This window comes from Suncus etruscus, chromosome 10 (genome assembly GCF_024139225.1).
Source record: "Suncus etruscus isolate mSunEtr1 chromosome 10, mSunEtr1.pri.cur, whole genome shotgun sequence".
Lineage (NCBI taxonomy): Eukaryota > Metazoa > Chordata > Mammalia > Eulipotyphla > Soricidae > Suncus > Suncus etruscus.
Window position 1 is genome coordinate 95,912,837 of NC_064857.1, and position 27,616 is coordinate 95,940,452.

General features: G+C 49.9%; 1 protein-coding gene across 1 annotated transcript; it reads right to left on the reverse strand.

Annotated features, from left to right (window-relative positions):
* SPINT1 (serine peptidase inhibitor, Kunitz type 1) lies at positions 1-27,379 on the reverse strand. The gene is made up of 10 exons (XM_049781449.1): positions 26,893-27,379; positions 9,229-9,353; positions 8,908-9,046; positions 8,653-8,823; positions 8,518-8,544; positions 8,127-8,252; positions 7,990-8,040; positions 1,254-1,424; positions 1,060-1,107; positions 1-206 (listed from the first exon to the last, which is right to left on the reverse strand). Exons 1-10 carry the CDS (start codon positions 27,377-27,379, stop codon positions 1-3), a joined length of 1,551 nt encoding a protein of 516 aa, XP_049637406.1.
* Positions 27,380-27,616: the final 237 nt, after the last annotated feature.

Below are 27,616 nucleotides of genomic sequence, written 5' to 3' on the forward strand. Positions count from 1 at the left end.
TCAGAGGGGCTGAGTGGTGTGGTTATAGACCAGATGCTCTGTCTCCTCAGTCGTGGAGACGGTAGAGCTGGCCGGAGTGGAGGGTGGGGCATGGTGGTGTCTATGAAAGCCCTTTTTCTGGTTCTTGAGGAAGCAGTAACCCAGGATGGTGACCATCACCACAATACAGGCAGCCAGGAGCACCCCGATGGCCACCTCCACAGAGCCTGAGGGGAAAGACAGGTCAGATGATGAGACCAGAGTCCCAACATAGCCCACTCAGCTCTGACATCCTTCCTGCTTGGCAGCAAACTAATCCCAAGAAAGCAGGGCCCAGCAGAGGACATGTACAGATCTAGGGTTCAGCTCCCAGCTGCTTGCAGAAATATCCTGGAACTCTGCTAGGATTTTGCCACACCTGTTGACACTCAGGGGTTACTCCTTATGGGATGCTGGGTATCAAACCAAGGCTGGCTGCATGTAAAGCAAATGTTCTAGCCGCTCTGCTATCTATCACTCAGGTCCTCTGCTAGGATTTTATTCACTTTTTTTTAAGTCTGTTTCTGAGTCCCATTAGCAATACTTGAGTCACTCCTACTGATTCTAGGAGGTCATGCAAGGCTGAGGATGGAACCTGGGCCTCCTGCACAGAAAGTAGAGCTAGCTTGGCTAGGATCCTTTCTTTGAGAGGGAAGGGGACTACACAGGGGTGCTGTGCAAAGGGCCCAGGCAGAGCCAGGATTGAGTCTTGGACTCCTGCATGCAAACCTTATGTTCAGCCTAACTGAGGGAGCACTTTAGGTAGAACTGGCTAGAATTTTGTCTATGGGATGAAACCCAGAGACTCACACCTACTAGGCCTATGTACTCCCACTAAGGCACACCCCCAGTCCTGGGCCTACTGCTATGCTAATAAACAGAGCAGGCACCATCCTGCCTCCCTTCCCTCCCCTCTCCTATGAGTTTGACTCTCTGTCCCCAGGATCCTTTTCCACACAGATCCAGGCTGTCACACCAATTGTGTACCCTTGATCCTGAGTGAAAGCCTATTCACTAGCGACAGGGCAGACCAGGACTTACCCGAGTTGGGAATGGGGTTTTCCCGGCGCAGGCCAAATACATCCTTTTCTACAAAAAAGGAAGGGGAGACATCATTAAGGGGCTTTGCAACTTGGCTTCTCCCCACAGGCTTGTCCAGTGAATGAGGTATGAGCAGCCTAGGCCCTGGGACAAACTGTGGGCTCTAGCCAAGCCTCCCAACCCACCCTGCTTACTTGAGATGCCCCTACAGGACTCAAGGCACTGCTGCTCCGCCTCAAAGTTGTTCTGGTTGCCTTGGCAACCACCATAGGTAAAGCGCTCGCAGCTCTCACTGAAAGGGTTGTAGTACCAGCGGGGGATGCTCTCCTGGCACAGGCCCGTGTCTGGCAGGTCCACGCAGTGACCTGGAGGTGAGGTGGGGTATTCAGGTATATAGAGAGACGTAAGTCACTCAATCAAGTCTCCCTGCCACCCCCTACCAGGTTCCACACAGCTGCTGCTTGTGGAAACTCAAAGTGCCTCAAAACATCTGGCTCAGAAGCTGGAGCAAGAACACCAAGAGTAGGGTGTTTGCCTTGCACACAGCCAGGCCGGATTGATCTCTGGCATCACATATGGTCCCCTGAACCTGCCAGCAGTGATTTCTGAGCACAGAACTAGGAGTATCCCCTGAGCGTTGCAGTGCTGCCAAAAGTGACCAAGACAATTCTTTCTGTGAGGAATCACAGCAGGCAATGCTCTAGATTTGCTTCCAGTTCTGTGCTGAGGGATCACTCCTGGGTGGCTTGGGGGACCATTATAGGGTGCTAGAGAGAAGCCGGATTGGCTATATGCAAGGCAAAGTTCCTTACCTGCTGTACTATCAATCCAGCTCCAGCAAGACAATTCTGGAACAATCAGCTTAAGCACAGTTAATTCAGATAACTTTTTTTTTTTTTTCATTTTCTTTCAGCATTTTTCTGATTGTGTCAAGATCTTGGTTTTATTTTTTTCTCTCTCTTTTTTTTTTTTTTTTTTTTTGGTTTTTGGGTCACACCCAGTGACGCTCAGGGGTTACTCTTGGTTCTGCACTCAGAAGTCACTCCTGGTAGGCATGGGGGACCATATGGGATGCCGGAATTCGAACCACCATGTGTTTGAATCAGCTGCTTGCAAGGCAAATGCCCTACCACTGTGCTATATCTCACTGTGCTATATATATATATATATATATATATATATATATATATATATATATTTTTTTTTTTTTTTTTGGGCCACACCCGGTAACGCTCAGGGGTTACTCCTGGCTATGCGCTCAGAAGTTGCTCCTGGCTTGGGGGACCATATGGGACACCGGGGGATCGAACCGCGGTCCTTCCAAGGCTAGCGCTGGCAAGGCAGGCACCTTACCTTTAGCGCCACTGCCCGGCCCCAAAGAGTATCTCATTTCTTTTTTTTTTTTTTTTTTTTTTTTCCGTTTTTGGGCCACACCCTGTGACGCTCAGGGGTTACTCCTGGCTATGCGCTCAGAAGTTGCTCCTGGCTTGGGGGACCATATGGGACGCTGGGGGATCGAACCGCGGTCCGTCCAAGGCTAGCGAAGGCAAGGCAGGCACCTTACCTCCAGCGCCACCGCCCGGCCCCGAGTATCTCATTTCTTTTCTTTTTTTTTTTTTTTGGTTTTTGTTGGTTTTGGGCCACACCCATTTGACGCTCAGGGGTTACTCCTGGCTATGTGCTCAGAAATCGCCCCTGGCTTGGGGGGACCATATGGGACGCCGGGGGATCGAACCGCGATCCTTCCTTGGCTAGCGCTTGCAAGGCAGGCACCTTACCTCCAGCGCCACCTACCCGGCCCCTATATAATATTTTTTTAATCAAGTCACATGACAAGAGTCTTCACCTCTATACTACCTTTCTGGCCCTCTCCACCCCTTTTGCTTTGTTTTTGGGCCACACCCAAAAGCACTCAGGGGTTACTCCCGGCTCTGCACTCAGAAATTGCTCCTGGCAAGGAACAGTAGGGCATTTGCTTTGCAAGTGGCTGACTGAGAACAAGGATGGACCTGGGTTCAATCCCCATTGTCCCATATGGTCTCCAAAAGCCAAGAGCGATTTCTGAGCGCAGAGCCAGGAGTAACCTCTGAGCATCAATGGGTATGGTCCAAAAAAAAAAGAAAGAAAGAAAAAGAAAAAGAAAAAAATTTGCTCCTGGCAGGCTCGAGGGACCATATGGGATGCTGGGAATCTAAACCACCTTTGGTCCTGGGTTGGCTGTGTGCAAGGTAAATGCCCTACTGCTGTGCTATCTCTCCAGCCCCTCTTTTCTTTATTTTTTTGTTTTTGGGCCACACCCGCAGTGCTCAGGGGTTACTCCTGGCTATCTGCTCAGAAATAGTTCCTGGCAGGCACGGGGGACCATAGGGGATGCCGGGATTCGAATCAACCACCTTAGGTCCTGGATTGACTGTTTGCTAGGCAAAGCAAACGCTGCTATGCTACCTCTCTCCAGCCCCTCTTTTCTTTATTATTTTGTTTTTGGGCCACACCCGGCAGTGCACAGGGGTTACTCCTGGCTGTCTGCTCAAAAATAGCTCCTGGCAGGCCCAGGGGACCATATAGGACGCTGGGATTCGAACCAACCACCATAGGTCCTGGGTCGGCTGCTTGCAAGCCAAACTTCGCTATCTCTCTGGCCCCAAATAATACATATGCAGATCGAATAATCTTTTTTTTTTTTTTTTTTTTTGGTTTTTGGCTCATGCCCAGCAGTACTCAGGGGTTACTCCTGGCTCTATGCTCAGAAATTGCCCCTGGCAGGCTCGGGGGATCATATGGGATTCCGGGATTCAAACCATCGTCCTTCTGCATGCAAGGCAAACACTTTACCTCCATGCTATACTGCCGGCCCCTCTTTTCTTTATTTTTAAGTAAAACATTTTTTGTTTTTGTTTTGTTTTGGGACTACACTCAGTGGTTCTTGGGGGGTTATTCCTGGCTCTGTGCTCAGAATTTACTCCTAGCAGGCTTGGGGAACCATATGAGATGCCAGGGATCAAACCTGGGTCTGCCGCATGCAAGGCCGATGCCCTACTTGCTATGCTATCACTCTGGTTCCAATTTTTTAGGGAGGTTTTGAATTTTTTTGCCCACACCTGGCAGCACTCAGGGGCTACTCTTGGCTCTGAGCTCAGAAATCACTCCTGGCAGGGCCCGGAGAGATAGCACAGCGGCGTTTGCCTTGCAAGCAGCCGATCCAGAACCAAAGGTGGTTGGTTCAAATCCCCGGTGTCCCACATGGTCCCCCGTGCCTGCCAGGAGCTATTTCTGAGCAGACAGCCAGGAGTAACCCCTGAGCACCGCCGGGTGTGACCCCAAAAAAACAAAAAACAAAAAACAAAAAAACAACAACAAAAAAAAAACAAAAAAAAATAAACAACAAAAAAGAAATCACTCCTGGCAGGCTAGGGGGACCATATGAGATGATGGGAATTGAACCCAGGTCAATCCCAGGTCAGTCACATACAAGGCAAATGCCCTACCACTATGCTATCACTTAGGCAACTCTGGTCCCTTTTTTTTTGGATCACACCCGGCAGCACTCAGGGGTTACTCCCGGCAGGCTGGGGGAACCATATGGGATGCCGGGATTTGAACCACCATTCTGCATACAAGGCAAACGCCCCACCTCCATGCTATCTCTCTGGTCATCTGGTCTCAATTTTTTTGTTTGTTTTGGGGTCACACACGGCAGCGCTCAAGGGTTACTCCTGGCTTATGCTCAGAAATCGCTCCTGGCAGGCTCAGGGGACCATATGGGATGTTGGGATTCAAACCATCGACCTTTTGCATGCAAGGCAAATGCCTTACCTCCATGCTATCTCCGGGCCTCCCCTGGTCCCAAATTTTTTCGGGTGGGGGGGGGTGGTCACACCTGGCAGCACTCAGGGGTTACTCCTGGCAGGCTCAAGGGACCATCTGGGATGTCAGGATTTGAACCACCGTCTTTCTGCCTGCAAGGCAAACGCCTTACCTCCATGCTGTCTCTCCAGCTCCCCTGTTCCCAATTTTTAAGTAAAATATTTTTTTTTGGTTTTTTGTTTTGTTTTATTTAGTTTTTGGGTCACACCCGGCAGTGCTCAGGGGTTTCCTCCTGGCTCTATGCTCAGAAATCGCTCCTGGCAGGCTTGGGGGATCTATGGGATGCTGGGATTTGAACCACCAATCTTCTGCATGCAAGGCAAACGCCTTACCTCCATGCTATCTCTCCAGCCCAAGTAAAATATTCTTATTTAATAACAATGAACAAGTGAGAGCTGGATAAATAGCAGAACACACAGGTGAACTGGATTTGATCCTGCATCCTATTTGGTTCCCCGAGCACTACCAGAAGTAATTCCTGAAGTGCAGAGCAGCAGGAGTAACGCTGAACATCACCGGGTATAGATCTCTCATCCCCGCTCAAAAATAAAATAAAACAAAGGAAATATAAAGGGAAGAAAGTGAATGAGTCCCATAAAGAAGAGAAATTACATACCAGAGTTGGGATGTAGGCAATCCTAGAAGGAAGTGGGTCTTATTTTCTTTAAACAGCTGTTTCTGCTCTAGCCCTGCAGCTACATTTTTTGGCTTTGTGTTAGTTTGTTTGTCTTGGGAATGAGGTAGGGTGGGAGGGGAAGAACTAGGTCACACCTGCCAGTGCTCTAGGGATCACATATGGAAGTGAGGTACAAACAGGGGTTGGCCATGTGCAAAGCAAAAAATACCTTACTCCTATACTATCTCTCTGGACAACAGAAGGGCTTCTATTAAACCATGAAGCACAAAGTTTGAGCCTTGGCAGGCATTAATGTCCAGATAAAATAAATTAACATTGTTTCACTGATTTTTTTTCTTTTTTCTTTTTTTTTGGTTTTGAGCCACATCAGGCGGCACTCAGGGGTTTCTCCTGGCTCTGCACTCAAAAATTACTCCTGGTTGGGGCCGAAGAGATAGTATGGAGGTAGGGCATTTGCCTTGCACGCAGAAGGACAGTGGTTCGAATCCCGGCATCCCATATGGTCCTCTGAGCCTGTCAGGGGCGATTTCTGAGCGTAGAACTAGAAGTAACCCCTGAGTGCTGCAGGGTGTGACCCAAAAACAAAGCAAAACAAAGCAAAAAAAAACCCACTCGGGGCCGGAGAGATAGCATGGAGGTAAAGCGTTTGCCTTTCATGCAGGAGGTCATCGGTTCGAATCCCGGCGTCCCATATGGTCCCCCGTGCCTGCCAGGAACAATTTCTGAGCCTGGAGCCAGGAATAACCCCTGAGCACTGCCTAGTGTGACCCAAAAGCCAAAAAAAAAAAAAAAAAAAAAAACCCACTCCTGGCAGGATCCTGACCATATGGGATAATGGGGGTTGAACCTGGGTTTATCCCAGGTCGGCTGTATACAAGTTATACCCCTTATCCACTGTGCTATGGCTCCAGCCCTGTTTCATACTTTTTTTTGTTTTGTTGTGTGTGTGTGTGTGTGTGTGTGTGTGTGTGTGAGAGAGAGAGAGAGAGAGAGAGAGAGAGAGAGAGAGAGAGAGAGAGAGAGAGAGAGAGAGAGACAAGGTGCTGCTCAGGGATCACTCCTAGTAGTGCTTGGGGGAGCATATATGGTACCAGAATTGAACTAGGGTCAGTGTCGTGCAAGACAAGTACCTCAACCCCTCAACCCCTGTACTATATGAGGCCATAGCAATAGCACAGCAGTAGGCCATTTGCCTTGCATGCAGATGACTAGGGATGGACCCGGTTCAATCCCTGGCATCCTATATGGTCCCTTGAGTCTTCCAGGAGTGATCGAAAAGCTAGGAGTAACCCCAGAGCACTGCTAGGTGTGGCAAAAAAAAAAAAACAAAAAAAAACACTACCCTGTACTATGGACCCTGAAACTTCCTTTTTTGTTGTTTTTGGGCCACACCCAGTGGCACTTTGGGGTTACTACTGGCTCGGTGCTCAGAAATCACTTCTGACAGGTTCGGGGGACCTTATGGAATGCTGGGCATCAAACCCAGGTTGGCTGTGTGCAACGCAAACGCCCTATGCTGTGATGTTTCTCTAGGCCTCTGAAACTTCCTCTTTTTTTTTTTTTGGTTTTTGGGCCATACCCGGCGGTGCTCAGGGGTTACTCCTGGCTGTCTGCTCAGAAATAGCTCCTGGCAGGCACAAGGAACCATATGGGACACCGGGATTCGAACCAACTACCTTTGGTCCTGAATCGGCTGCTTGCAAGGCAAATGCCACTGTGCTATCTCTCCGGGCCCTGAAACTTCCTCTTTAATACATAAGCTAAAAAAAGTCATTAGGGGCCAGAGAGATATAGCTCAACAGGCTGAGGTGCATGCTTTGTATGTACAAAACCAAAGTTTGATTCTCATACCTTGTGATGCCTAGAGCATTACTGGGAGTGATCCCAAAACACAGCCAGAGGCTGCACCTAAGCACTACTAGGTGTGGCCCAAAAGCTTAAAAAAAAGTGACTGAGGGGGCCGGGCGGTGGCGCAAGAGGTAAGGTGCCTGCCTTGCCTGCGCTAGCCTAGGACGGACCGCGGTTCGATCCCCCGGCGTCCCATATGGTCCCCCAAGCCAGGAGCGACTTCTGAGCGCATAGCCAGGAGTAACCCCTGAGCGTCAAACGGGTGTGGCCCAAAAACCAAAAAAAAAAAAAAAAAGTGACTGAGCCAGGGTTACAGTTAAAGCAGTATTAGAGCACATGGTTTGTATATGTGATGCCCTGGGTTTAACCCCTGGTATCACAAAGAGACCAAAGAGATTGATCTCTTTGATTAAAGCAGAAAGGAAATACTATTACTTTATGGTGAGACATATGGACATGGGAACTTGTGGAGAAACTGGCTGAGGCTCAATGCTTGAGAGAGAGATGGGGAGCCCAGCTGGGGAGCACAGCAGCACAACTGTGGCACTGGTCCTGGCCCTGGACACTGGGAATAAGCTTACCCTTCTCACTGTTGATAGGGATGTTCTGCAGCTCCTCAAAGTCCCTGGCGTCTGCAAAATGAAACATCAGAGGCACAGGCTGAATGAGGAGCTCCCGCACTCTTGGGGAAGATGACCCTCTATCTCGCAGAGCTCACATTTTTCGCAGGAGGTCTCATCAGAGGAATCTGGGCAGTCGGGAGTATCATCACATTCCAGGAAGCTGTCGATGCAGCAGCCATCACCACAGCGGAACTCGGTGGGATTACAGGTGGCAGAGCATACTGTAGTGGGGGGATCAGCACACACAGGGAGGAGAGATGTTTGAGGAGATGCCAAAACAAGCCTAGGGACTTTTTATCCTATCCCTAGCCACCAGATTAGGCAGAGCATGACTGGGGTAAATGGGGGTTTCCTTGCACATATAAGCAGACAGGAACTGTTTGTTGGGCAAAAGCAGCTGGGCACTGAAATGGGGCAAAGCCCAGCAGGGGAGAGAAGAGGACAAAAAAGTAAAAAAAAAAAAAAAAAAAAAAAAGCCAAGCTTACCTGGATGATGCCTTTCCGTGGAAGGGCCTAGGAGAGAGAAAACACAGAAGTAAGGGCGAGTAGACTCGGTCCAGGCAGGGAGGGACCATTTTGGGAAATAGACACCTGAACCGCAGGCCCCCTGCAGAGGCCCACCTTGCACGTTTCGACAGGCCAGCTTGCACTCTTCTTCCCGAAGGTAGTTGTTTTTGTTGCCCTTACAACCTCCGTAAGTGAAACTCTTGCAGAGCTGATCTTTGGGGTCATAGTACCAGCGGGGGAAGGAGCCTCGGCAGCGGCCAACCTTGCTGGACGCAAGGCAATATTCTGGGGAAAGGAAAGCTTATCAGGGGCCTTTTAGATGGATCCTAAGATGAGGCAGCTCCCGTGGCACCTCCCAGCCACCCTCACCTTCCGTCTGCTTGGGAGATAGCACAGTGATGGTAATATTAGATGTGCTGTCCTGTTGCTCTGAGTCGGGCACCGTCAGCTGGAACAGGTAGGTGCCTTCCTGGAGTCCCCACAGTTGCACCTGGTCTGGGTCTTTCCTCTGCACACGGAAGAGGTTGTCAGGCTGGAACATCCTGGTGCCTCTGAGCTGCATTAGGCTCAGCTGTTCCTCCCTCCCAGGGCAGAGGAACAGGGTCTTAAGTGTACCACCCACCTTCCAACCACTGCTTTTCAAATGGCCCAGAAAGAGATGTGGGGACTGGGAGACAGTCCAGAGCTCACCTCAATCCTGACGTCGGAGTCACCCTGTAGGAGATGCCAATCTGTGCTCTCCACACCCTTTAGCACCAGGGGTTCCTGGGGCTGCACCTTCAAGTCCATCCCTGCCCATGTGGGTAATCTGGACCCTAGGAGGAAGGTAAGGTAAGATCAGTTCTCACAGAAGGACCCAGATGTCTTCTGAGGAACACACAGTATTGACCACACCAAGACAAATTAGGTATGGCTGCAAGGCTGCAGGGACGAACTCACAAAATCTCCTTGTTCTCCATTTAGCTACGTCTTTGGTTCAGTGAGGATTCTTGTTTGTTTGTTTGTTTGTTTTTGGACTACACCCAAGAGACCATATGGGATGCTGGAAATAGAAGCCAGGACAAACATCCTACTGCTGTGTTATCACTCCAGCCTGTTTTGTTCCGTTTTTAGGTCATACTCAGCAGTGCTCAGGTCTTATTCCTTGCTGTGTGTGTGCTCGGGATTGTACTTCTGACTTGGGGGGACACGTAGAATGACAGAGATTGAACCTGAGTCAGCCACATGCAAGGCAAATGATCTACTTGTGTACTATTATTCTGGTCCCTACAATAAAGATATTTCCTGTTTTATTTTGTTGGACCACATCTGATGGTACTAAAGGTTTTCTTCTGACTCTATGTTCAGGGATCATTCCTGGCAAAGTATGAGGGACCATATAGAGTGCTGGGAATTGGGGTTGGCTGTATGTAAAGTAAGTACCCTATCCACTGTCGTCATTCCAACCCCACTTAAGATATTTTTAGGAGGCTGGAGTAATAGATAGCACAGAGAGTAGGTCATTTGCTTTGCATGTGGCCTCTGGCATCCCATATGGTCCCCCAAGCCTGACAGGAGTAATTTCTGAGTGCAGAGTCAGGAGTAACCCCTTAGCACTGCTGGGTATGGCCCCCAAACAAAGATATTTTTTTTTGTTTGTTTTTGGGCCACACCCAGTAACGCTCAGGGGTTACTCCTGGCTATGTGCTCAGAAGTTGCTCCTGGCTTGGGGGACCATATGGGACACCGGGGGATCGAACCGCGGTCCGTCCAAGGCTAGCGCAGGCAAGGCAGGTACCTTACCTTTAGCGCCACCGCCCGGGCCCTCAAAGATATTTTTAGTGGTAAAATTCACTTTCTAAAACAAATAGCCAATACCAGCTGATGCCATTTAGAAAAAATAAATACATTTCTAGAGTGAATTTGGGGAAAGGGGGTTGTTTATTGCTGTTTTCTTCAATAAGCAGGTATATGTGTTACTTGCTTTAACAAGTTAAAGAAACGGTATTTTCTTTAGCGACTCCTGGCAGTCAGTGCTCAGGGGATTAGATGTAGGACTGGGGATTAAACTCCAGTTGGCTATATCCAAGGTATCAGAGCAAACGGTTTTTACTTTATTCGGGATAATTCTTCTTTGCATGTCCTTGCCCACCTGGGCAGAAAGTACCTCTGGAGTGGCCCCCTACCCCTACCTGTTCTCCACCCCTGGGGGTGGTCCTACTCTTCCCAAAAACACTTCAGGTGAGAGACTTCTTTCGGTTTCAGTCCCATTGCTAGCCTGTCTACCTGCCAGTACCCTTTTACCTGCTTGCAGACAGCTTGTGATGGAAGATCCTGAACCTGTTTTATCTCCTTAATCTTGTGTGGATTATTTCCTGTGTCAGTCAGTGTTGCCTTCAGACCTGTGGTCCCCCAATTCCCCCCACTCCCTGGACTGGGGTATGAGGCTTCTACTACAGCAAGGCAAGTGTTTTACTGTGAGAACCAAAGCCCCCTGGGCCTAATGCCAGGGTGGTCCCAACCCCCCAGTAAAGCCATTGTAAAATATTTTTCTACTCTACAACTTCCCCATAGGCAGAGAGTTAGTCCAAAGATAAAACCCTAAAATGTATCCTGGAAAGAGCAGGATCCTCCCTGTTCAGCTGAAATAGAGGAACTAGGTGGGTCTGAATAAGGATATGTTCCATCAGACAAGAACCCCCAACCCAAAGTTGAGTTGGCAATAAGTTGGGGCATCAACCCTAAGTGTGATGTGATTTCTGTTCAACTGGCTGAAATGCTTGCATCGTTGTTTTAACCAATGAAATGCTTGAGTTGTTACAGCCTGTAGAGCTCTACATAAACTTCTTGAAGATTTAACTTGGGACCCTGGTCACCTCCACTGGTTGGATGGTACTGGGTGGGACCTCGGCTAGGTGCTCCCTTTTGCACCTTGCATTATCAAAGGAGGTCTCTGACTCTCAGCGGCAACTCAGGTGGTCATCTTGGACCCTAACATTACCCTCTGTACTTTCTCTAGTGTCAGATATGACTTTTTTGTGTAGTTATCTTATTTGGGTGCCACACCCAGTGGTGCTCAGAGTTTGTTCCTGGCTGTAAACTTAGGAATCACCCCTGATGGGCTTGGGAGATCATATGGGATGCTGGGGATCAAATCTGGGTCAGCCAAGAGTAAGGAAAACACCCTACCTGCTGTATTATCACTCTAGCCCCAGAAATAATTTTGAAAAATCAAGCAAATAAATGTATATTAATATATCCATTACTCTGATTTGCTGGCCTGAATTTTTGCTTAGAAAGTTTATCCCCACCCCCCAAAAAAAGAAAGTTTATCCCATTCTCTCCTCTCTCTCCCTCCTTCCCACTGACTTCCTCTCTCTTTTTCTCTCTCCCTCCCTTCCTCTCTCCCTCAATCTCCCCCCTCTTTTTCTGTTTTCTTTCTTTTCTCTCCTCTCTTTTAGTTTTTGAGCCACACAGGACCGTGCTCAGGGGTTACTCATAACTGTGCTCAGAAGTTGCTCCTGGCATGCTCCGGGGACCATATGGATTGCCAGGAATCAAAACCAGGTCCTCTGGAATAGGCTGCTTACAAGGCAAAGACCTACTGCTGTGCTTTCTCTCTGGCCCCTCTCCTCTTTTTTCCTCTCTTTCTCTCCTCTCTCCATTCTCTCTCAAATCAGAATAGCCAATAGTGCTCTTAAGGAAAAAAAAAAAAGAAAGAAAGAGGGGCCAGGGGCCGAAGAGATAGCATGGAGGTAAGGTGTTTGCTTTGCAAGTAGAAGGACGGTAGTTCGAATCCTGGCATCGGTTACCCGAGCCTGCCAGGAGCGATTTCTGAGTGTAGAGCCAGGAGTAACCACTGAGCACAGCTGGGTGTGACCAAAAAAAAAAAATTAAAAAAAAAAAGAGGGGCTGGAGAGATAGCATGGAGGTAAGGCATTTGCCTTTCATGCAGAAGGTCATCAGTTTGATTCCCGGTGTCCCATATGGTCCCCCGTGCTTGCCAGGAGCAATTTCTGAGCATGGAGGCAGGAGTAACCCCTGAGCACTGCCGGGTGAGACCCAAAAACCACAAAAAAATAAAATTAAATTAAAATAAAATTAAAAAAAAAAAAGAGGGGCCGGAGAGAAAGCATGGAGGTAAGGCGTTTGCCTTTCTTTTTTTTTTTGCCCCCCTCCCTCCCCCTGCGTTTGCCTTTCATGCAGAAGAATGGTGGTTCGATTCCCAGCATTCCATATGGTCACCTGTGCCTTCCATGGGTTATTTCTGAGCATAGAGCCAGGAGTAAGTAATCCCTGAGCGCTGCCAGGTATGACTCAACCCCCTCCCCTCCAAAAAAAAGAAGAAGAAAAAGAAAGTTTATCCCAGGGGCCAGAGAAATAGGACAGCAATAGGGCATTTGCCTTGCATGCAGCTGACCCAGAACGAACGGTGGTTCAAATCCCGGCACCACATATGGTCCTCGAGCCTGCCAGAGCAATTTCTGACCACAGAATCAGGAGTATCCCCTGAGTGCCGCTGAGTGAGACACCCCCCCCCCAACCAAAAAGAAAGTTCATCCCAAATGCCAGAGCAATAGCACATTTGCCTCGCATGCAGCCAACCTGGGACAAACCTGGGTTCGATCCTTGGCAGCCGATATGGTTCTCGAGTCTGCCAGAAGCAATTTCTGAGAACAGAACCAGGAGTAACCCCTGAGCACCGACAGGTATGCCCCCCCAAAACACACACACACACACACACACAAAATGAAAGTTCATCCCAGGAGCCAGAGCGGTAGCACAGCAGTAGGGCATTTGCCTTGCACACATATGACCCGGGACAGAGCCAGGTTCAAAGCTCAACATCCCATATGGTCCCTCGAGCCTGCAAGGAGCGATTTCTAAGTGCAGAGCCAGGAGTAACACCTGAGCATGCCAGGTGTGGTCCAAAAAAAAAAAAAGAGGAAAGTCCATCCCAATAGGAGTCTTTTTTTTTTTTTTTTTTTTTTTTGGTTTTTGGGCCACACCCTGTAACGCTCAGGAGTTGCTCCTGGCTATGTGCTCAGAAGTTGCTCCTGGCTTGGGGGACCATATGGGACACTGGGGGATCGAACCGCGGTCCGTCCAAGGCTAGCGCAGGCACCTTACCTTTAGCGCCACCACCCGGCCCCCCAATAGGAGTCTTAAGCAGAGTCCCAGAGTAGTGACATACTGTACTTTCTCTGGCCCTAACATATGTCATGTGAGAGAGGACAGTGTGATAGAGACTATTTCTTAGATCTGTGAGCCTAGCTGGTGTAGTAAAGGTCTCAGTTACACATATCAAGAAATGTGATGGCGGGGCTGGAGAGATAGCATGGAGGTAAGGCGTTTGCCTTTCATGCAAGAGGTCATCGGTTCGAATCCCAGCGTCCCATATGGTCCCCCGTGCCTGCCAGGAGCAATTTCTGAGCATGGAGCCAGAAGTAACCCCTGAGCACTGCCAGGTGTGACCCAAAAAAAAAAACCACAAAAAAAAAAAAAAAAAAAAAGAAATGTGATGGCTGCGCTGTACCGCACTCCTCAGACTAGCTTAGCCTGTATTCCCCATCCCTTCATGCCTACCTGGTTTACCAAGTTCACAAGGTGGCCCTCTAACAGTGCACCTTCCCTCACTCTCCCACCCACATGGCACCTTGGGGAGTACCTAGGAAAGATGAAGCCTATGCTGGCAAACATCCCCATGGGGTCTTTTTTTTTTGTTTGTTTGTTTTGGTTTTTGGGCCACACCCGGAGGTGCTCAGGGGTTACTCCTGGCTGTCTGCTCAGAAATAGCTCCTGGCAGGCACGGGGGACCATATGGGACACCGGGATTCGAACCAACCACCTTTGGTCCTGGATCAGCTGCTTGCAAGGCAAACGCTGCTGTGCTATCTCTCCGGGCCCCCCCATGGGGTCTTGGCTGTGTCTCGCTGAACAGTTTTCTGTTAGGAACTATGATTTTGCTCCTTTCTGAACTCGCCGATGGTCAGTTCTTTTCCCAGCCCTCAACCGCCAGCCCTCTGAGATCTGGATCCAAAGCAACCCTCTTGAAAGAGTCAATAAAGCATCACATGAGAAAGACAAGAAGGCAAGACCAGAGGTGCTGCCACAGTCAAGGAGCTCCCAGAGCTCCCACCAGTGGGAGGAAGCCAGGGAGGGTCTCCTAGGATCTGTGGCGAGGCAGCACTACTGACATCTTCATTTTGGGCCTCTGGCCACCTGAACTGGTCAAACAAACACACTGCCCCCTGAGAGGATTCCTGGCTAGTTAGGCAGACATAGTGCAATACCATGAAGTGAAGACAAAGAAGGGAGGTATGATATGTGTACAAGCCCAAGGAGACACTCAGAGAAGGGGAGGTCAGGGCAGAGTAGAGGAACAAGGCAAGGCTTTTGGCATTTGTTTGCTGGTTCTTCTCTTTTGCAGTGCAAGGATCAAAATTAGAACATCGAACAAAGGAGGCCTGTGCCCTACCACTGAGTCATACCCCCATCCCAGGTAATTCTGTTCCCAATTTTTTTCTTTGGTTGTAGAAAAGAAAATGTTGTGTTACAATGGCAGCAGAAAGCAGGATGAGCTTAAGCAAGGAGTTGGGAATTTGTACATCTAGTCTGGTGGGCCACCCAGTCTGGAGGCTGGGTCAGGTCATGTGGACACAGTAGAAGCAACATTCAAGTATGTGACATCTGGGGTCTCAGAGATAATACAATTGATGGGGCACTTGCCACTAGGTTCAGTCCTCATGGAGTCATGTGATTCCTGAGCCCTGCAGGAGTGATTTTTTTTTTTTTTTGGTTTTTGGGCCACACCCGGAGGTGCTCAGGGGTTACTCCTGGCTGTCTGCTCAGAAATAGCTCCTGGCAGGCACGGGGGACCATATGGGACACCGGGATTCGAACCAACCACCTTTGGTCCTGGATCAGCTGCTTGCAAGGCAAACGCTGCTGTGCTATCTCTCCGGGCCCCATGCAGGAGTGATTTCTAAGCATAGAGCCAGGAGTAACCCTGAGCACAACAAGGTATGACCCAAAATTAAAAAAAAAAAAAAAAAAAAAAAAGAAAGAAAAGACAGAAACATGGCATTATAATAGAAGCCCCCTTGACCAAAGTCTCTCCCTATAAAATATTTTCCCCTCTACAACTTCCCCATAGGCAGAAGGTGTTAGTCCAAAGATAAAACCATAAAATGTACCCTGGAAAGGGCAGGACTCTCCCTGTTCAGCTGAAATAGAGAAACTAGGTGGGTGCGAGTGTTCCATCAGACAAGGACCCCTGATACAAAGATGAGTCGGCAATAAGTTGAGACGTCAACCCTAAGTATGATGTGATTTCTGTTCAAGTGATGACATGCTTGCATTGTTGTATTAACCAATGAAATGCTTGAGCCTGTAAAGCTCTACATAAACTGCTTGAAGAATTTTTTTTGTTTTTGGGTCCCACCCAGCAGTACTCAGTGGTTACCCCTAGCTCTGCACTCAGAGATTGCTCCTGGCAGGCTCGGGGGACCATATGGGATGCCAGGATAAGACAGGATTCGAATTATCATCTGTCCTGGGTTGGCTGTGTGCAAGGCAAAGGTACTACCACTGTGCTATCTCTCCAGCCCCTGCTTAAAGATTTATCTTGGGACCCTGGTCACCTCCACTGATTGGATGGTACTTGGACCTCGGCTAGCTGAATAAATTCCCTTTTGTCCCTTGCATTATCAGAGGTGATCTTTGACTCTCAGCACCAACTTGGGTATCAACTTGAAATCTAACAGGATCTGGGGCCATGAATGTGGTCGTGAGAAAGCACTTGCGTGTGAAAGGCCCTGGGGTCAGTCCCTGCCACATGATTGCCTGAGCACCATGGTGAGAGCAGAGAACAGCCCCAACTACTACTATGTACACCTTCCCAAATATATATAGGTTTAGGCCACACATGACTGTGTGTTCAGGCTCACTCCTGGCTCTATGCTCAGAGCTCACACCTGATGGCACTTGGAGAACCAACGTGTTGGTGGATATGGTACCTGAGTCTAACCAAGTATCTAACCAGCTATGCTATTTCTCTGGTCCAAAATTTTATATATTTAACAATGGTATAGGGTGGGACAGATGTGACTACTGGTGATGGTACATAGTCCTGGAGACTGGGCTTCCCCAGACACCTCTTGGAATCCTAATCAAGAGTACTGAGATCTGGCTGGTCCGATAGCAGTGGTTTATCAGAACTTATTAATGTTAGTATCACAAAAGTTGTTATATAACCTCCCACTGCTCAATTTGACTGGCTTTAAAAAAAAAAAAAAGAGTGCTGGAGTCTAAGAGAAGTAGATAGCAGAGATACCACTATATTATTTCTACCAGTTTTTATTTTGGTTTTGTGTTTGGGTTTTTAGTTTTGTTTTGTTTTAGTTTTGTTTTTGGGTCACACCTGGTGATGCTCAGGAGTTACTCCTGGATCTGCACTCTGAAGTCGTTCCTAGCAGTCTTGGAAGACCAAGCCTGGGATGCCGGCATTCGAACCGGGGTCCATCCTGTATTAGACATCGGCAAGGCAAATGCCTTACCTCTGTGTTACTGGTCCGGTCCCTCGTGTTTATTTTTGTTTGTTTGGTTGGTTTTTTGGTTTTTGGGTCACACCCGACAGCGCTCAGGGGTTACTCGTGGCTCTGTGCTCAGAAGTCTCTCCTGGCAGATTCGGGGACCATATGGGATGCTGGAATTTGAACCAGGGTCCGTCCTGTATTAACTGTGTGCAAGGCAAACTCCTTACCACTGTGCTACGGTTCCAGCCCCTTGTGTTTGTTTTTAATTTTTTTTGGCCACACCGGCAGCGCTCAGGGATACTCCTAGCTCTAAGAAATCACTCCTGGCAGTCTCAGGCTACCATAGTCCCATCCCCACCATATCCTGCCACTGCTACTCTGTATACCACCAAGAGTTGCCCAAAAACAAACCAACAAAAAACCTGAGGTTTAGTGAGAGGTGTGTGTGGTAATTATTAATCAAAGTCCAAATCTAGCCTATCACCGTTTTTCTTTCTTTTTGGGAGATGGCACACCTGGTGGTGCTCAGGGGTTACTCCTAGTTATTTACTCAGAAATTACTCCTGGCAGACCCAGGACCTTATAGGATGCTGGAAATCAAACCTGGGTCAGCCACATGCAAGGCAAACACCCTACCCACTGGGCCATGGCTCCAGCCCCAATACTTCTATTTTCACCCTTTTCCTCTGGGGATCAAACTCAAGGCCTTAGACACGTAAGGCAGATACCAGACCCTCTCACCACTTGTTTTGTTTAATTTTCTGATTTGGGGCCACACCCAACTATACTCAGGTCTTATTGCTGGCTTTGTACTCTAGGATCACTCCTGGTAGGTCACAGAGGATTGTAAGAGGTGGTGAAGATCAATATAGTAGACTGTTTACAAGTCCTACCTGCTGTATTATCTCTCTGGGCCCCACCACAATTTTAAAGAAAAATCCAAAAGAATAATGCTATCTTCTTATTTTTTTTTTTTCATTTTTTTTTTGTTTGTTTTTTTGGGCCACACCCTGTGACACTCAGGGGTTACTCCTGGCTATGCGCTCAGAAGTTGCTCCTGGCTTCTTGGGGGACCATATGGGACGCCGGGGGATCGAACCGAGGTCCGTCCTAGGCTAGCGCAGGCAAGGCAGGCACCTTACCTCCAGCGCCACCGCCCGGCCCCCTATCTTCTTATTTTTTTGGTGTTTGGGATACACCAAGCTCTGATCAGGGCTTACTCCTGGCTCTGCACTCAGTTATTGCTACAGTAAAGTTTCTGAGGACTATATGGGGTAGCACAGATAGGGATTGAACCCAGTTAACTACGAACAAGGCAAGCTCCCTTTGTCAGTCCTTTCTCTCCAGCCCCCATCATGTTTTTAGTAGTTGAAAATACTGTTTCATGTGTAAAGTACATAAAGTTCAATTTTATGTCTAGAAACTAGAATTAGCCTCTCAATTTTGTTTGTTTGTTTGTTTTTGGGCCACACCTGGTGGTGCTCAGGGGTTACTCCTGGCTGTCTGCTCAGAAATAGCTCCTGGCAGGCACAGGGGACCATATGGGACACCGGGATTTGAACCAACCACCTTTTGTCCTGGATCGGCTGCTTGCAAGGCAAACGTCGCTGTGCTATCTCTCTGGGCCCAGCCTCTTTTAATTTTTGTTTATTTGTTTTGTCTTGTTTTCTGAGCCACACTCAGAGATGCTCAGGAATCACTCCTAGCAGGGTCAGGAGTGGGTGTCAAACATGGGTTGAACCTGGGTAGGCCATGTGCAGGACAACACCTTACCACTAGGCTATGTCTATTGCTCAAGCCTCTTCTGTTTGCTTACATGTGGTTGCTTTCACCTTACAATCAAGAGTAAAATAACTAACAGAGAATCAAAGCCTAAACATTTACTATGTTCACTTTCACAGAATTGAGGTAACTCCCAACTATACTAACCATCCTCTCAGTCACTCCATTACAACCATATTTTCATCTTTTTCCAGGTGAAGAAATGGGGGTCATGATCTGCCCAGGGTCAACTCCGCATTCAAATGATAGATGCAGGCGCCGGAGCGATAGCACAGCGGTAAGGAATAGACCAGGACTAAACCCCAGTCTGACTGACTCCATAGTTCAAATTCTCTTCAAACAGATCACACTGTAGATCACTCCACAATTTTTGAGTATAATTTTTTTGGGGGGGTGTTTGGGCCACACCCCATGACGCTCAGGGGTTACTCTTGGCTCTGCACTCAGAAATTGCTCGTGGAAGGCGTAGGGACCATATGGGATGCTGAGGATCAAATCCAGGTCTGTTCAGCTTTGGCCGTGTACAAGGCAAACACCCTGCCCTACCACGGCGCCATCACTCTAGCCCCATTAGGTAAGATTTTCATGGCTTTTGGGCCTGGAGAGATAGCACAGCGGCGTTTGCCTTGCAAGCAGCCGATCCAGGACCAAAGGTGGTTGGTTTGAATCCCGGTGTCCTATATGGTCCCCCTTGCCTGCCAGGAGCTATTTCTGAGCAGACAGCCAGGAGTAACCCCTGAGCACTGCCGGGTGTGGCCCCCCCCCAAAAAAAATTTTTTCATGGCTTTTATATCAGGAATTTGGTGCTTAAGTATTATATGTACATGAAATGTTAAAAATGTAGACAGAGGGGCCGGGCGGTGGCGCTGGAGGTAAGGTGCCTGCCTTACAAGCGCTAGCCAAGGAACGGACAGCAGTTCGATCCCCCGGCGTCCCATATGGTTCCCCCAAGCCAGGGGCGATTTCTGAGCACATAGCCAGGAGTAACCCCTGAGCGTCAAACGGGTGTGGCCCAAAAACCAAAAAAAAAAAAATGTAGACAGGGGGCCGGGGAGATAGCACAGCAGTAAGGCATTTGCCTTGTATGCAGCTGATATGAACAGACAGTGGTTCAAACCCTGAGCAGGCTGGGTGTGACCCAAAAATCGAAAAAAAGAACAAAAAAAGTAGATGAGGGCCGAAGAGATAGCATGGAGATAGTGGGTTTGCCTTGCATGCACAAGGATGGTGGTTCAAATCCTGGCATCCCATATGGTCCCCCCAACCTGCCAGGAGCAATTTCTGAGAAAAGAGCCCGGAGTAACCCCTGAGCACTGCCGGGTGTGACCCAAACACCAAAAAAAAAAAAAAAAAAAAAAAAAAAAAAAAAAAAGAGGTGGAGAAGTGGTAGCACAGTGGTAGAGCTGCTGATCTAGGATGGACTGCAGTTTAATCTCCTGGCATCCCATATAGTCCTGCCTGGTTCAATTTCTGAGCACAGAGCCAAGAGTAACCCCTGAGTGCCACTGGGAAGGAGGGAGGAAGGAAGGGAGGGATGGAGGGAGGAAAAGAGAGAAAGAAGGAGGCAAGGGGGAGGGAGGGAAGGAGGGCCATGCCTGCTAGGAGTGATTTCTGAGTACAGAGCCAGGAGTAACCCCGAGGTATGACCCCCTCCCCAGAAAAAAAGAAAAGGAAAGGAAAAGGGTCAAAGAGATTGTTTAAAGGGTTAGGCCAGGGTAAAGTTCAAATATCTGTCATGCCAAAGCCCTGAATTCAGTCCTCAACACCATCTCCCCCACCCCCATATGCTTAGTAGCACTGGTGGTCTTACACTAGGGAGACACCCCACAACAAAAAGAAACTGGGACCAGAGAGATAGTACAGCAAGTGGGGTGGTTCTTTTGTTTTTTGTTTGTTTGTTTGTTTGTTTTTTGGCCACACCCATTGACGCTCAGGGGTTACTCCTGGCTCGGGAAACCATATGGGATGCCAGGGATTGAACTGCGGTCCTAGGCTCGTGCTTGCAAGGCAGACGCTTACCTCTAGCACCACTGTTCTGGCTCCAAACTTGGTTTTGTTTTGTTTTGTCTTGTTTTTATTATTATTTTGGTCACACACAGCGACACTCCTGACAGGCTAGGGGAACCATACGGGATGCTGATGATCGAACCCAGGTTGGCCACATGAAAGGCAAATGTCCTACCCACTGTGTTATTGCTCTGGCCTCAAGAGGTTGTTCTCTAGCACAAAGCCAATGAGCCCTGCCAGGAGTGATCTCTGGGCACTGAGTCAGGAATCAACTTTGAGGGGCAGGAGAGGTGGCGCTAAAGATAAGGTGTCTGCCTTGCAAGTGCAAGCCAAGGAAGGACCATGGTTCTATCCCCCAGTGTCCCATATGGTTCCCCCAAGCCAGGGGCAATTTCTGAGTGCTTAGCCACGAGTAACCCCTGAGCATCAAATGGGTGTGGCCCCCCAAAAAAAAAGGAATCAACTTTGAGCATTTCCACATGTAGCCCAAAAACTAAAACACACAAACAAAAAAGTATAAGTAAAGGGTAAAAGGGCCAGTAGGAATAGGTAAGGCACTTGCCTTGTACACAGCTGATCCAGGTGTGATCCCTGGCAGACCAAGTGGTTCCCCAAGCACTCTCAGGAGTAATTCCTGAGTATAAGGCCAGGAGTAGCCCCTGAGAATCATCAGGTGTGGCCCCAAAACAAAACAAAACAAAACATAAAAAAGTAATAGTGCCAGAGTGATAGCACAGAGGATAGGGTGTTGCCCTTGCATGTGGTCGATCTGGGCTCGATCTCTGGCATCCCATCTAGTCCACCAAGCCTGTCAGGAGTAATTTTTATTTTTCCTTTTTTTTTTTTTTTTTGATTTTTTTGGGCCACACCCGGTGATGCTCAGGGTTACTCCTAGCTATGCGCTCAGAAGTCACTCCTGGCTTGGGAGACCATATGGGACACCGGGGGATCAACCGTGGTCCATCCAAGGCTAGCGCAGGCAAGGCAGGCACCTTACCTCTAGCGCCACCTTCCGGCCCCAGGAGTAATTTCTGAATGCAGAACCAGCAATGCTGGCTGAATGCTGGTGGGTGTGGACCAAAAACAAACAATAAATAAGTTCTTCCATGCCATTAAATACATGACCTCTGAAACATATAACAATAAGCAATATTTATCTGTTTTAAAAGACTGGAGAGGTAGCACAGGGTTTAAGGCAGGGGTCTCAAACTAGCAGCTTGAGGGCCATTTGTGGCCCTCTGTACAACATTTTGTGGCCCACGGCCAGCCTTCAAATATCGCAGTATTCGGGATTATTCACTTACCAAATAATCGCAATAAAAATTGCATTAGTAAGAAAAAAATCATGGGGCCGGAGCGATAGAACAGCGGGTAGGGCGCTTGCCTTGTACGCGCTCGACCTGAGTTCGGTCACCGGCATCCCACATGGTCCCCCGTGCATGCCAGGAAGGCGTCCTGAGCAAAGCTAGGAATAGCCCCTGAGCATAGCCGAGTGTGGTTAAAAAAAGACAAAAAAAAGACAAAAAAAAAAAGACCAAGAAAAAAATCGCAGTTCTGTTTGGGGTATCAAATGTTTAATGCGATTTTTTGCAATTTTTTTCTTACGAATGTGATTTTTTTATTGCGAATATTTGGTAAGTGAAATCCCTTATGCGGCCCTGCCTCACCCCGACTTTGCCTCCTGCAGCCCCCAGGTAAACTGAGTTTGAGACCCCTGGTTTAAGGCATTTACTTTGCATCCTGCCAATCTCACTTTGAATCCCAGATATCACATATGGTCCCCAAGCACTGCTAGTGGTCGCTCCAGAGAACAAAGCTAGAAGTGGCCCCTGGTTGGGGGAGGGAGAGGCTAAAAGTGTATTGAGGATTAAATAGTCTCTCTGTTCCTTTAGGCCTCAGGTTCCCCTTTCCAGAGTCACCCACTCTTACTGGAGGGAGGGAGGGAAGGAGGGAGACGAGAGAGAGAGAGAGAGAGAGAGAGAGAGAGAGAGAGAGAGAGAGAGAGAGAGAGAGAGAGAGAGAGAGAGAGAGAGAGAACTATATAATTTCCTATTTTTCCCACGGTTTTCTTTTTTTTCTTTTTTTATTTTTTTATTTTTGGGCCACCCGGCGGTGCTCAGGGGTTAGTCCTGGCTGTCTGCTTAGAAATAGCTCCTGGCAGGCACGGGGGACCATATGGGACACCGGGATTCGAACCAACCACCTTTGGTCCTGGATCGGCTGCTTGCAAGGCAAACACCACTGTGCTATCTCTCCGGGCCCAACGTTTTTCTTTTTAATCATTACATAGCAACATAAGTTTGTTTCTTTCTTTGGGGAAGGTCAGGAGGGAATTTGTGTCATACCCAGAGATACCTCAGGCATGTGCTTGCTCAGGGATTCAGATGATGCCAGGGACTGAACCAGATTTCCAGCATGTAAGTCAATGCTCCCGCCTCTTCAGTTATCTCCTCAGCCTGAGAATTTGACTTTGTAGCCACATAGTCCTTCTATGTATGAATGCACCACAATTTACAATTTATTTAATGGTCTGCCAGCCTCCTCTTGATTTAGATTCTTCTTTCCTTCCCTACTAAAAAACTAAATCATGCGGCGGCTTTAGTTTATTACTGTTATTAAAACAAGCGTCATGGTATCCAATTATGGCAATGTGCTGACAAGACACTGAAGTGGTCTCCATTTCTACCCTATTCTAAACAAGCTCTAATGAGTAAGCCCTGGCAGCTCTTGCATACGAGGAAGTAAAGCTGCAATATGCCTTTGGATCGGTGGAGCTGGCACTTTCCCTTTGAATAGATCCAATCAAACAGTATCCCACTGACTTGGGAAGGGGAGGCCAGTAAAAGTGACTTCAATGGAGAAGGTAGGAGATAAGCCAGTTGCTCAGAAGCTGAGTCACAGGGATACTAATGGAAGAGGCAAGAAAGCAAATGGAGAGGGCACTCAGAGGTTGGGCACAGGGTAAGCCTGGGACACAGAGGGGCATCCAGGGGGAGGTAGGAGAGAGCTGCTTGCTGCAGAGAGCAGCCAAGAGGTTCAGAGAAACGACCTCAGAGGACTGAGAAACAAGACACAAGACTGGGAGAGCAGGAAAGAAAGTGCCTGCTGGAGCCCAACCCCAGACCCATGGAGAGAAGGTACAGAGGACATGCCAGGAGGTGGGAGGGTATGCCAGTGCCGGGAAGAGCCATTCCTCCTCCCTCATGGCATTTCCCAGTTAGCAGTACGAGGTGAAAAACAGACAACTAGCAGTCTAATGGCAGACAGGCCAGTCAGACCCAGGGATGCAAGTGATCAGGCCTTGGTCACATTAGCGACACACATCCACCCCCACTGAGAGGCAGAAGCAGGCCCTCCCACTCCCTTCTTCCCACCTTCCTTAGGAGCAAAGGGCCAGCGGCTCAAAGCACCCCTCCCCCAGCAGCAAGCACGCAGAATCAGTCTCCTCCTCCCTCCCTCTGCCAAGCCTCCAACGGAAGGAGCAGGGCTCAGGAGCAACCTGGCCTGAACTGGCTCGGCCACTGGAGGGTAAGGGGAACAAACTGACCCCAGAGAGAATCTCCCCACCCAAGAGGGCTCACCAAATCAAAGGACCTTCAGTCCAGCTCCAAGGAGCCAAAATGTATGGCTCTAAGCCCGCTTTTCCCTCCCTCATCCTCCTCTCAGGGAAAGTGGAGGCCTGGACAAATACACAGCATCACCCATTCCTCAAAGCAAGGCAGCAACCTGAAAATAGGCTGGCGCTTATTCCCAGTCCAAAGCCTATCCTGTGGGGCGAAGCAATAACACTGCGATAGGGCGTTTGCCTTGCATGCAGCCCATTGGAATGGATTGGGGATCAGAGTTCAATCTTGTCCCTCGAGCCTGCCAGGAGCGATTTCTGAGCACAGAACCAGGAGTAACCCCTGAGCGCTGGTGGGTGTGGCCCCAAAATAAAACAAACAAACCAAAGCTATCCTGTGCTTCAGTGCCCCAAGAAGTCCCCACTACTTCTCCAATAGGCTGAGCTTGGGGCTCCACAAGAGGATGAGGTTCTAAGACAGCACAAAGACCAGACCCTGGGTCTTCAGGGAAGCAAGGGGGGGACGGGGGGAGGGGACGGGGACCGGGACTCCAGACTGTCACAGCAGGAAGAGCAGACAGCTCAGTTCAATTACTGCCACCCTCCCACACTCTGCTCCTTCCTGTGGAACAGGCTCCTGCCCTAGCCCGGAGATCATGTCCTCCTCGGGGAATCCTTATGCCACCTTTCCTCGGTGGCCCAGGAAGTCCAGGAAAAGGCTGGACACTAATGTCCTTCCTCCACTTTCCAAAAGAGCAGCTCCAAACTCAGTCTAAGTCATGTCCTGGCTCCAGTGTCCAGTTCCATTACCCACTGGGCTGCCTGGGGCCAGGGGGCTATATTTCTTATTATTGTTGCTTGGACCCCACCCCAGGCCACACCTCATGTGCTCAGGGTTCAACTCATGGCTCTGTGCTCAGATCATAAGGTGTGCTAGAGGTTGAAGCTGGGTCAGCCATGTGCAAAGTGAATGCCCTACCTGCTGTATTATAGCTCAAGCCCCATTGCCTCTTTTATTTTAATCAAGAATGTTTTGTTTTCTTCATACAACACTTTTGGGGGACTGAGTGCCAGCTCTTCACTTTAGGAGGTTTGATACTGGACAAATGATTTTGTGGATGAAGGTTTTTTAATTTTGGAATGGATGACTGACTACTAGTAGCACCCATTCCAGAGGTGTATGTCATGAAGGCTGAGAAAAAGAACTCAGTGGCACAGAAAATATAAACTGACAAGTGCCAACACAAGTTATCAGCTGTGACCCATCACTACCCTGGACTGAAATAAGGGTGTGTGTGTGTGTGTGTGTGTTGGAATGATGATGTGTGTATGTACATATGTGTACTGATCCCCGTTGAATGTTTTATCCAGGAAGGGATGAAAGAAGAGCTCCAGTCCCATGTTCCAGCCCCCACTCTGTCCTTAAGCCAGAAGTAAATCAGGTGAGCAGAGTCTGGCTGGTGAGTTCTAAGCAGACAGAGCCTTGCCTGGCTGGCACGAGGATACACACCTGCCAAAACAGCTGACATCCCTCTCCTACTAGGTATGCATGCCAGCAGGCTGACTCACTCTGTAACCCTTCTCACCGTGGACAGAGAGCCTTTAGACTGCCGTGCCCATACCAGCTCCCTCTCCACATCTTGATCAACCCCAGATTGGCCCTGCTCAATTGTCCTTCAATCCGGGGTCTTTTTTCCCCCAGTCCCTACTGGCTCGGTCAATCCTAACTCCCGGAGAAGAGGCTGGCGATCACGGGCCTCACCTGAGATCCTCTGACCTAAGTAGCCCTGCCTGTGCTGGCCTGGGAGTCCCTGTCCCTCACTAGACAGCTGCTCAGTCGCTCCCCGCCTGAGTCAGCCTTGGAGGCCGGGCCCGAGACCCTCCCCGAGGCAGACACCAGCCAGAGAGCAGCAGCCCAGCGAGTTCTTCTTGGGTCAGGAGCCAGCCCGGCTGCCGGAGGCTGCCTCTCCCCACAGGGCTGTGTGGCCTGTCGTGTTGACAGTCGGACTGCTTACTTGGAAAGTGGAGAAGAGTCGACAGACACCTCGATCCTTTGCTCCTCTCTGATGCTGAGACCCGCCCAGGAGACCCTTGTACAATAACCTAAGCCTCCTCTTTCTTTCGGTTTGCCTCAGCCAGCCATTATGTATCCATCCATCCGTCCAAGCAGAGACTGTCGCTGCCCAAAGAGTTAAATGCAAGAAGGATGGACGGACGCCCCTGTGGGAATTTCGGGGTGCCCCTAACCACCCGTCCATCCCTCCCTTCATCCAAGCAGGGTCTGTTGCCCCCGAAAGAGTTGCGTACAGGAAGGCTGGATGCCCGTGCGGGAAGGTCGGGGTGCCCTATCCATTCATCCGAGTCGGGACTGTCGCCCCGAAAGAGTGGCACGTAGGAAGAGTGGACGCCCCTATGTGCATGCGGGGTGCCTCCATGCGTGCACCCATCCATCCACCCGCCCCGCGGGGCCTCCGGGGCGCTGCTCACCCGCGAAGCCCTGGGCGCGGAGGTCGCGGTAGGCGCGGGCCAGGTCGCGCGTGAGGTAGTTGCGGTAGCCGCGGCGCGGCGCGAAGTGGCACACGAAGCTCTGCTCGTACAGGCAGTCGAGCAGGAAGCAGGCGGCGGCGGCGTCCTCGTCGGGGTCGGCGTCCGCGTCCGGGTCGTGGCCCTCCCCGCCGTGGCCGTGGCCGTCGGGCCGCAGCTCGACGAGCGCCAGGTTGCAGCCGGCCAGGGCGCAGCAGGCGCGCAGACAGTCGCGGCCGCGGCGCACGGCGGGCGAGCCGAGGAAGGTGGCGCCGCGCCGCACCGAGGCGGCCGTGTCCAGCACGAAGCCGGGCACGCCGGGGCTGAAGCGCGCCAGGCAGGCGGCGGGCTCCGAGGGCGCGGCGGGCGGCCCGGCCCGGCTGAGGCCGAGCCACGGCCAGAGCCACAGCGCCAGCACGGCCGCCGCGAGCGGCGCGCGGGCGCCCGCCATGGTCCTCGCGGCCGACGGCGTCGCCTCCTGGGCGCCCCGCGACGCTCAGGCGCCGGCGGGGACTCGGCGGCGCTCGCTCCTCACGCCCCGACGGCGTCTGTGCGGGAGCCCGCCGAACAAAGCGGCCCCGGGCGCCCGACGGCGGCTGCCTGCTACCTGCGCAGGTGAGCGGCGCTGGCGGCCACGGTGGCGCTCCCGGCTTCCTGCGCGGCCCGCCGGCTGCTTCCGGCCGCTCAC